Raw genomic sequence first — 12,045 nt, forward strand, 5'->3', positions numbered from 1 at the left:
AAACGGTCCGCGTGACGAGAATTTAACTGTTAATGTAGATATTATTTTCTTATGGGATTAAGATTAAGGATAACGATGTTGTCCGTCGTCATCAGTTGTAAGGATGAACTGTAAACTCGTTTACAATGTACCCCAAATCTGATTTGTTTTTTTTTTACCAAGCGCAAATCCGCGCAGGAGCGCCGTAGAGCGCATAATGGTTTTGTAATCTCCCAGCAGACAATTTCAAAATCCCAAATTGATAGAGAGCCGCGCGAGAGTGAAGAACGGGAAAGTTGTATGTGCAACCCGCGTCGATGGGCTCGTGGGAATTACGCGGGACGGGGGAATATATATCGTACTCGCGAACGGTATCGCTCGATGGAAAGAGGCGTGCGCCGGTGCTCCAGGTGTAAATAACAGTTACCGTTCCATCGCGTCCCTTTCCCGTCGCACGCACCCCTGGGCATTCGCCCACCCTCTCGTATATCGTTATCCGCTGTTTGTACGCGTCTTCGTGTCTCACCCCTTCTGGATGTAAGCTCGCATTTTTTACGGGAGCATTTAGTCCTCAACTCGGCGAGTTCACCGCTTTGTCCAACTCCCCGCTCGCTTTAGGAGTTTCCGACCTCACCCGGGCGCACACTCTCTTTTTCCTCCTCTCGTTTATTCCGACTTAACGACCGCCACCCTCGACCACCCCCGCAACTAGCTCAAATTTCTGGCGAGGGAGCGGGATGAAAAGGGATGCCGGCGAATGCGGCAACCATTCTTTATAGAGTAACCCTTCCTCCGGTAATGTCTCTCTGATACCTTTCAGTACTTTGAAATTGCCCCACGTTTTTCTTCCGTTTATCTCTCGTATCGATTATAGAAATAAAACTTTCTCCTTCATGCTGTTTTGTCCTCGTGCTGTTATATTAGAGTTTCGCAAATGTCTCTTTGCTAATATCTTGATGCAGAAATAACAATTGACGTGTTGTGAAATTATATTATGCAATTGACGATTAAAGAATTATATTCTGCGTACATGTGCCAATTATTTTTTAAACTTGACACGGATATTTGATTAATACCGTCATATGCACTTCGTTATTAATTTAGGCAAATGTTTGGAAGTACTATTCCACCGAGAACCGTGATTCTTATTGTAATTATCACAAATTTTGGTAAATATTCTGACAGCTGAAAATTCATTCAAAATCATTAAACTTCTTTAGTTAATAACTTTTTAATAAACAACGAACGATGGCTGAACCTTTTGCGGGTTTCAGGGGAGTCATCTCTATAATATATCTCAAGACCATTGACATTTGCAAGGTTTGACCTTATCGGAATATTTATCAAAATTTATAATATGACGTGAAAATTTATGTGTTCGATTTTTTTCTACAGAGACATTATGCCTCCCCTTAAAAACTATACAGGGTGTCCCGGGTTTTAACCGACAAACTGCGGGAGCATATTCTACTAGTGGAAATAAGAAAAAATTCTTATATCGAGTTTGCTTAGAAATGCTTTATTACAAAGTTATAAACCAATATTGAAAAGAAATATGAGATAAGTAACAACGGATTTTTTCACAAAAATAAAAATTATCTACGCAATGATTTAGTGACGCATTTCAAAATGTTGTCCTTGCACATCGATACAAGCTAGACATCGACGTAGTACAGAATTTGTTACAGTACGACATTCCTGAAAATTTTGTTGCATCTCAGTAACTGAATTAGTAATTCGTTGCTTTAAATCTATCTGGTACTCTCCTGTTAGGAAATCTACGTTGATACTCTCGTACGGCAGCTCGTGCATTTCCGTCACAGAATCCGTACACGAAATGAATATCAGTGTATTCCTCATTTGAAAACACTTTTGGCATTCTGATAGTAATTGCTAGTTGACACGACGATTGAAATCTAACAGCTACTGTTGTGAAAGTAACAATCATACTGAATCGTTTCAACATAGTGAACATGAATACATGTGAATACACATAACATAAACATCTTCGACCTTCCAAATTCTACACTATGTTCCGTTGTTACTTATCTCATATTTCTTTTCAATATTGGTTTATAACTTTGTAATAAAGCATTTCTAAGCAAACTCGATATAAGAATTTTTTCTTATTTCCACTAGTAGAATATGCTTCCGCAGTTTGTCGGTTAAAACCCGGGACACCCTGTATACGTCTTCTTATAAACGTCTTCTTATTAACTTGGTTTTTTGATTACAAAAAAAACCACAGTTCTCGGTGGAGTAGTACTTCCAAACATTTATCTTAATCTAAAGTTCTACTTTATTCATTTAGCGAACTCATCGTTCTGAGGATTTGCATAACATCTGCAACGTATTTGACGATTATAGCCAACAGAGCAGTCGGAAAGACGAGATAGAATATCATTTACCTACAATACATATATACATACATTTCGATCATAGTTATCTAAGAAACAGAGGCCAATGTCTGTCGGATGATCTGTCGGATCAACTAGTATGTTTAGCGGTAGTTTCGCTGAGAGTATCTGTTTCTCCCCTTTAGGCCCGATCCCACCAACGTCGGTTAATTTTAACCGTAGTTTAACTCACTCTTCGTCTCTTTCTAACTACCTACCTTAGAAAGAGACGAAGAGTGAGTTAAACTACGGTTAAAATTAACCGACGTTGGTGAGATTGGGCCTTAGTGTTGGATCAGAGAAGTTCAATGGGTGTAGCAAGGCCTGCGAAAGGTTATGGGCGAAATTCCCGGGAAATTCTCGAGGTACGAATACGTCAATAGACGAGCCAGAGTCGAATTGCGCGGAGGCCGGAGAGGCAAGAGACGTCGGGGATTAATTAGAACTGGCTGTTTCGTTTGAGCGAATTATGTTAACTTGATTGCCTTTACGTCTGATTTTGATCGTTTATGATTGCGATTAAAAGCTTACAACATTATATTACTTAATGATAGCCGGAACAAAATACTTATCAGCCGTTCTCTTGTCGAGAGGCTTTCCATCTTTCTCGCAATTGGCTGATTCCTTAAAAAAACGTACTGTTTTAGAACAAAAATGTGCTGTAAAAGATATTTAGATTTTTAATTTTAATTTCACCATCTATACAACATATAATTATGCTATATTTTTGTTAAACGGAGTAAAGTACGAGCGCGAGTGTAAAGAGGAGAAAAAATTCAGCGTGATTCACGTCACGAAATGAGAAAGAGAGAAGGATATAATTCAGGAGAGAAGGAGAACACGACTTTCTTCTCACCCCAATGAATTTCTGTAATTTAAATTCTGCCCCCCGTTTGCCGAGGTTAGCCCAGCGAGTACTTTTACCGCGTTCTCTTCCTTTCTTCATTAGCGTCCTTTTTTCCAGATCGAAGTAAAATAAGCTCTCAATGTCGTAGCCGAGATCTTTCCCCTCGGCGTTACCCGGCCACGTCGCTTTCGAGAGATCTCGCTCTCGATTAGCGGACTTCTCTCCGAGTATCGTTTCCCCGTTCTCCAGCGCAACGTGGAGATAAAGCGTACGCATCGTGCTTCTGCGGATTATACTGTCAAGTCTCTTTATTTCCCTTCGAAAGCGCCGTAATCCGTGAAATCGTTGGACAGGTCTATAAAATTTTATGTTCCACAATGGAACGACGCGTAAATCAGGTTTTAACGTGCCTGATCGTTGATACAACGCTCGATCATTGGACGTTTGAGTGTCATTCGAGCGAATGTTGCTTCTCAAGTGTGAATGATGTATTGTGGTGTATATTTCTTTGAACACACGTGGAATAATCTTACACTTTTTGGTAGAATAGAATAAAATACGCAGATGTCTTTTTAATAAACGTGTGCTTTATTTAATAGGCTATCAATAAATACTCGATTCAAGTATTGGGTCAGTCAAAAAGTTCGGTTTGATTTTTGCGTCAAATTTTACTTTATTGCGTTCAATAGAAACAAATTATTCATCAACCACCAGTCATCTGTGATCATAAACAATGATGGTGATTACTAGGTTGATGAATAATTTATTTCTACTGAATGCCATAAAGTAAAATTTGACGCAAAACGCGAACCGAACTTTGTGACTGACCAAATATGATAGATAAGAGATAACCCACAGCTTTCATATAAGGAAAATGTTCTTTTTCAAACCATTGCTTGCACCTAATTTTCTCTTGATCATGTTCTTCTTTTGTTAATTATGTGTTTGAATCTATCGGTGTCTTGATAGATTTACAATTCGGTAAATATACATAAAAGGTCACACCTCGCGGATCTTTCTCATTTTGACATGTGTTATGAAGGGTGAAGTTCTAAATAATTTTTACTTAACAACTATGGGGTCATGTATAGTGTGAAAACCTTCTGTCACTCAGAGTGATAGCCCTTGTGACATATTAAAAAATTATTTAAATCGGGGGTGGCTCCCTTAATATAAACAATTATCCAAAGTAGAATTCCTGTTATCGATGAATCGATAAGACAAATAATATGAAAAATACAAATTGGACCTTTTGATCCGAATAAAACAAGGTGTTTTTTAATGCGGAACTTGCGCAAGCACGGGACTATTAATTATGTTTGCCCGTTGGCGGTAAAACGCAAGGTGACGGAATGAAATATCGTGCCGATATTAAAAGCCGTCAACCGCGCGAGAGACCATGTAATTAGATTCATTCGCGGAAAGCGAGCTTTATTCGCATTAACCCGGCAACAAAAGCCCCTCGATAAATCGCCGCGCTTAACAACGGCCGGCCGCTGATAAATAGTGGCACGACGTTTCCTTAATTCGTCGACGGTATATAAATCAAAATAGACGTGGTATCGCGATAACCGGTAGTTGGACGCAGTTGCATGGCCGGATGCGTCGAGACCATTACTACAGCCGCGATGCATCCTCTGTCTAGTGCATTCGCCTTTAATATCTGGTGCAGTGGTGGAGCACGCGGCGTACAGAGCTTTTCACCGTACATCGTGCAAAATGAGAGGAAAAGGAAAATGCGCACTGCCGATGAAAAGCGCGGAAACGCCCTTGCTCGACTGTCCTCGATCCTCATTGGCCTTTCTGCTATGCGCCCCTTTCTCTCTCTCTCTTTCTCCACGTCGCGTCGCTCAACGTGCTTCCACCACCATCCGACATGGCGCCGTATAATTGGACAAACACGGTTGATATTTATGCAAACGCTATCCGGCATGAAACGCAGTTTGCACGGTTACGCACAAACGTAAATTCTGCGGATTCAACTCGCATGCTGGCGGTAGCTGGAGTCGCTGTGAAATATAATAAACGTGCGCGCGAGAGAACGAAACCGCTCAAGAGCATAAATGCCCGCGTTCTGCTGTCGGGTCAGGTGTAACGTACAACGTGGGGAAAACCGCGTCAACGAATTCGTGAGGCTGACGTGACGTGGAATTGCCGCGGAAACGTGGCAAAAGAAGTCACGTGATTCTGATCGTGTGACTTGACGTTAAGTGCCGAGGAATGTCGCAGACAAGAAAAAAATCTCACCATTCCCTGTCGCTATGATGTTTCCCAGCTGCCACAGTTTGCTCAAGGTCTTTCCGCTCTCCTCTGGCGTAACTGATCCCGATGCGCCGGCTTCCGGTTGCGTCGTTACCATCTGCAACATGAGGGTGGTTTGGTCATCTTATTTGGAAGCTATCTGGGCGCGCGATAAGACGTAAACGTATATTAATCCAAAGATATGCTGAATCATCTTCTCATCTTTTGTCGTAAATTATGTATTTAGTGTTCTGTTTTATTAATAGATTACGTAATTATTTATTTTTCAAATTATTAATGATAAATGTATTAGTCATACATGTCAAATATAATATGTACATATCTCTCGATATGTCATTGATGATGTCTTTATAATAAACTAGTAAAATAGCCTGTCTACGCCATAGTCCCTGGACCGAAATTAAAGATTTCAAGAATTTTCCCATTACCTGGGGGTGAACCCCTATCACCATGCGAAATTTGGTGTTTCTAGCATGTCGGGAAGTACCCGATCAATTCAACGACAGAATAGGGATTTTATATATATAGATTATTTCTTAATAATATAATTATTTCTTGACAAATTTTTATTAACATAGTTACCTTTAACATAGTTAGTCCTACAAAATTAAGGAATAATGCAGTAATTAGCAAATCTCATGATTTGTGCGAGCTTATTAACAAAATCTAATAAAATGCTGATAGTAGTAGATATATTAATGATACAAAATGATATTTGAGCACGAAACGTGTGAATTTGCATCCTTATCCGTCTGCTTGAATATCCTTGACCCAGCGAATATAAGTATTAATTAATGTCTGACTCGTAGATCTTGCGCGGGTTATGTCTCAACGGTGACATCCTCAAACTCTGCTAGCGTGATTACATGAGCAGAAATGTTCAGGGGCGCCCGAGGGGAGTCGGGAGTTAAATACTTTTCACCGTAAACGAAAACTTACCAAGCACTAAAATTGAGACTAAACACGCGACTCTTTGGTTTACGTTTCATTTGGGTACTGTATTACGCTGTGATACTTTGCAAGAATTATCACCGTGGGGTTCACCTTGCGAATTTCGGAGATTTTAATCAAGAATCACCGTGCGCCTCCTCCCTCCCTTCCTCTCTTTACGTCTTTTGACAGATTGATAAGAAATCTGAACTTTCGCAGCTCTGTATGATTTATTTTTTTATATAAAATAAGCGAAATCATAATTGATTGGAGTTTTATCCGTTTTATGATCTTAACAACAATGCGGTTTCTCGTACATCTTAATTGTTTGTATCAATATATTAAGAAAATCTTTCCCAATTGTTTAGAATTTATCATAAAATCAAATAAGACGTGAAATTGCCCAATAAATACTTATGACAACGTAATAATATTCATAATTTTTTCGTTATAATTCCGTAATAATTTTTCCCGAAATATTACGTTACAAAATCATCAAGATAAAGCAAATCAAATAATATTAAATTATTGCAAGCAACTAAATATCAAAAATTCTGAAAATATAAATATATTGATTAAAATAAGCGAAATATAACTTTAGATAATAGATTAGATTGAAGTTTTTGAGGGAAATGTGAAAAAAAACTGCTCATTTTGTGTTGCGTCATGATCTTAAATGTGGAAGAAATCCAAAGATATCGCGTGGTACAACAAAATCTAATTTTCTCCTTTCTTTCTTCCGAAAACAAGAACGACTTCAGGTGTATTTCCTCCGGAAGACTTATTCCTCTGCCAGCGCCGGAGCTACTTTGCCCGAGCTTCGATCGGGTGGTCGTGGTGACCTTTGAAGTAGGGCAATGGTAAATATCTTTGCAGATACAAGCGAATCTCTCCATGCAAAAGCCAATCTCGTAATCGAGATGTAAATTGCACCGTATCTGGCCGATTGCCAGTTCTCCCTCTCCCTCTCCCTCCCCTTCTCTCTTGTTCTCTCTCTGCCTCTCTCTCTCTTTAACTTCATCCCTATCGAGTTTCGCTTTCCGTTTGCGGTGCGCTGAAAGCCCTTCTTGTCCAAGATACTCACACCCATTCCCTTATACCGGCTGTATTGTTCGAGTACGTTGAGCGTGGCATAATGTGAGCCCCGGTTCTGGAACGATTCCAGCGGTCGGAAACAGCCGGTGGGACGTTCTCGTGATTAGATTCAGGTTGCCACTGATGGAACGCGGCAACGCGAATATACATGCATATCGAGAATATTAAACGCGTGGCGGATCGCGGCCGTTCTAGCGTCCCTCCTATTTGCACCCCTCGTGCATCAGCACAGCCCTCGCGTACAATGTTTTTGCGTCGTTTCGTCATTGAGCTGCATTTGATTACACCGTCCCTAATCTGCGATACCGTTTTTCTTCTCTTTTTTCCTCTTTCAGTAATGAAACGGATGAATATTTTTATAAAGAAGATATATGTAAGCTGAATATTAAAATATATTGGGTTGTAACAAAAGTCCATAGCATTGTTTAATCTAAATCTTTTTTTCTAATGAAAAAAAGATGACAAGTTCTGGAAAGATGGAATGTTCAGAAATATTATATCTGTGCAATAAAAGGTATTACAAGTAACAAATGATACAAAAAGATTCATAACGGTAAAACAAAGTGCGAGATAAAACATAGATGTTACAAAAATAATTTATTCGTGCAGGATGTTACTTTTGAGGATGAAAAGAGAATCATGAAGCTATCAAAGATGGCAAATGTTAAGTAGAACAAGACGGCGTATATGTTTGTTGAATAAATATTTATTCATATGTGTGTATATAATAATTTTGTCACTTGGAATTTCGCTAAAATAACGCTACGAATTTTTTTGCTATCCAATATTTATACATTTGTAGAAATGGGGAGAATTCTGGGCACAATATTTGGCGAAATGGTTTAATTGATAAATTCGATAGCGACTGCCAATAAAACCGATTTCGAAATATTATTAATTCACCTTTACGTCCCTCGATTTCTGCTTTGTATATTTATTCTGACCACGTATGAACTGTAAATCTTGCATGTTGGTGTACCCAGCGATGCGTGTGCGACGCCCGCAGCTATTTCGATTGCATCAATATTACATACAATACTGCATTCTTCAGAAAGTCTCTCCCTAAATCTGGACACTCTGAAAAACGAGCAATGTGAACGTGTCCGAATGTGTCAATCTTATAACACTTAATGTTACGTTATTGCATCGCCAATTAAGTTTTTTCGGCAGGGCATACACGAAGAGCAACATATTTACATTGAAATCGCATTTCGACATTTACATTTGCTACGGTGGGAATTGTCGAACAGCGACCGCATTATCGATAACACATGTCGCATTTGCAAACGTTATGACGCGCGCGGACTGAAGTTCCGAGCTCGAATGTCGTTTCATCTGTAACCCGGCGTAATCGTCACCACCTGGTCGGATTTAATCGGCAACTATATTTCCCATCCTACCGTTATTTGTTCGACACCCGAGAGCGGAACGATGGATGGTGAACTCGCGAAGACTTCCGTAAATTATGGCACAATCATCGTTCCATGAAGCGTTATCGCTCCTGTGACAAATAATCTCGAATACCTGGGTCAGTTTACTTAACGCCTCCGTGCACGAAACATTTCTCACTGACGCAATAACTCTTTTTTTCACACGCATTGCTCTTTTCATCTTCAAAGGTAACATCCTACACGAATAAATTATTTTTGCAACATCGATTTTTTATCTCGCACTTTGTTTTACCATCGCGAATCTTTTTGCATCATTTGTTACTTGTAATACCTTTTTATTATAGATAGAAAATTATTATTACAGATAGAAAATATTTATTACAGATAGAAAATTCTGAATCAAAATATTGGATCAGTCAAAAAAGTTGGTTTGATCATATTGCATCATATTTATTTTTACTTTATTACATTTAATAGAAACAAGTTATTCATCAACCATTGTTGTCTATGATTAGATGTTATTATTGCTATAGAAAGGCGCTTACAGCAAGTTTGGATTTAGACAAATTTGAAAGCGGTCTCAAATATGAGCGTTAACAGTGGTGACCTTGTAGACAACTGTGTTTTGCATTAACGTCGCGATAAACAAAATCTTTTCTAGTATTACATGTACACTAATTTGAAAAATTGAAAATCAAAATCAAACTTTTTGACTAATCCAATATTATAATTCAAACAGAAAGATTAATAATTACTTTAAAGAATTTGGCTTACAACATACGTATAAATGACTTCTTGATTTGAAGATATCATTTTAAACTAATTTTCGAGCATCTAACGTACAGCTAAATGTAACAGTCGGCGCTCAGAATTTAGTGGACGGTCATGAGCCATATCTACGCGTATAATATGTAATTTATGGCTCTGGGAAAAGTGTAATCGCATGATAAATGAAAATGGTGCTATGTCCATGTTTGCGTAAACACTCGCGGAAACTGTCGTGCTCGCATCCGACTTATCGGTCACCACGATCATGATAAATAACCGTATTAAGTTGGAAGCGTGCGAAAGGAAAATCCGCGATGAGAAGAAGGGCGAATAAAACAGATGCATCTCATACCGAGAATTAAATTCTGTTGGCGTAATTAGTCCCAACATGCTCAAATTGAAATTAATTGAGCGTACATCTGCACATGCTAACGCCGATGTTTATTAAACATAAAGATGCAACTTTACCAAAAGTACCCTTTTTTCGTTTTGTTATTGATTAATAAATTGTGTGCATTAATTAGAAAATTATCAGAAATAGCCAATATGATTCTAAGTTACATCATGTCAACTCCCTCTAATCAAACATAATTAAAGTTTTTAAATAATTAAAATATTTTTAAATAAATAATTTAAATACTACACATAATCGAGAAGAATAAAAATGTTTCCGTCGCGCACATTATATTTTTATTTCGAAAGCTATAATATTTCAAAGTACTAAATTCAGCAAATCGTGTCTAAAAAGAACATTGAAGATTGGAACGAATATCCGTGTTATATCCTGCCATTTTACATCAATCACGTGTCTGAAGTAAGATTCATTTCGATAAAATGCGTGTCAAGCGAAAGATGATGCGTAAAAGCACCTTTTTACAACTATATCTATCAAATCAACGGGCATAAAAAGCATCCGAAGTAAATGAAAAAACAGGGTGTAACTGTCCCTAATATATGGTCCCTAATACATGACGTAGACGTGTCCGTCGAATGACGAATGATACAGTTAGTCTGGCTGAGAAATTGAGTCTGACGTATATATATAGAGATAGCATCGAACCGATGGATGCTTTCTCCGATTTATCGGGAATCTTTCCAACATATTCAAAGAACACGGCTATCAAATGGCTTTCTCTGTTTCGATAAGACGACTGGAGAATGCCTCGGCTCGTCGAATGCAGAGGATCTTTTCCCAGCGCGCCCTTATTTCATGAATACAAATACCGAAAAGAGTATAACGTCCGAAAAAGAAACGATTCCTGATCCCGGGTCTGGATCTACTTCCGGCCTGACTTCCGGATCTTCGAATCGCAGTACGATTTATCTAGGTAATTCCCCGTGGTGCGTTTTTCGGTCCGAAAGTAGGTCGACCGCGAAGTTCTTTTTAAATTAGTAGTCATAAGTTTCAAAGTGATATTATCCGCTTTAATTGTGTTATGTTGAAGGTTTGGCACTAACGGCCGAAGTTGTTAGAACCGTAATAGCGAAAGTTGGTGCTCTCTTACTACAGCACTATTCTTTTATCGCGCCATTTTTACGCGAAAGCCGCCATTAAACGCTTCCCCCAGTGTAACAGTGCAGTGCTTCTTAACTAGGAGTTTCTTAAACGCGCATTTTTCTTGGCCGCACGACTTTTTTGCGGGCGAGGTAAATAATTAATCTTGCCGTGAGCTACAATATTGATCTGTAACGGAACAAAAAGAGCAAAACTAATGAAGGTAGAATGAGGCGATTCCATTAAATAGCAATTTACCGTCGTCGTCAAAATATCAGTATTATAGATGTCATTATGTTACTGAAACGTATCAATCAAAATCGTATCCTTACTCCACTTTTCTCATTCCTTTATGTAACGACGGCTGTGAAGATAATGCTAATGACGGCTCTGAAGAATGTGAAGGAAAGGGCGAAACTTTAACTGCAAGTAAACGATTCACGAAACATTAACTTGGCGTATTATTTATACAACTAAACATCCGCGTCGTAAATCTTCGTTACGTGTCACCTCCCCGCGCCAAATCTTTATTCTCCTCACGCTTTCGATATAATTTGCAATGTTGTATGAGTATAATTTATAAAGGCAGTCATTCTAGTTTATTAATAGTAGAAATACTGATAATGTATGGCAAATATTGACGGATACCGCCCAAATAAATATTGCAAATTATATCGCCGGAGAACGCGTGGGGCTGACAATTTATGTCAGAAGCATGTGAGCTGTATTAATAGCTAGCTCTGTCTTTCTCTCTTGCTGCCCACATCGAAGACCAACGTCGACCATAATCGACATCTAACGGTCAAATGGCTAATTAATTAACAGCAAAAGCCGAACAAATTACAAGACAAAGGTAACAGTGGGTGAACGTGTTAATGACGC

The 12,045-nt window shown here is 38.7% G+C and overlaps 1 protein-coding gene across 9 annotated transcripts in view; it reads right to left on the reverse strand.

Annotated features, from left to right (window-relative positions):
• The window catches only part of LOC105281988 (regulating synaptic membrane exocytosis protein 1), a 105,075-nt gene that overhangs the window by 86,219 nt on the left and 6,811 nt on the right, over positions 1–12,045 (reverse strand). For all 9 annotated transcript variants that reach the window (XR_003406802.1, XR_003406799.1, XR_003406798.1 and 6 more), the window contains exon 2: positions 5,470–5,581. Coding sequence is in view for 4 of the 9 variants with exons in the window: in XM_026971226.1 (XP_026827027.1) it covers positions 5,470–5,581 (112 nt within the window). In the remaining 5 variants the exon portion in view is untranslated. The remainder of the gene's footprint in view (positions 1–5,469; positions 5,582–12,045) is intronic.

This window comes from Ooceraea biroi, chromosome 7 (assembly GCF_003672135.1).
Source record: "Ooceraea biroi isolate clonal line C1 chromosome 7, Obir_v5.4, whole genome shotgun sequence".
NCBI lineage: Eukaryota > Metazoa > Arthropoda > Insecta > Hymenoptera > Formicidae > Ooceraea > Ooceraea biroi.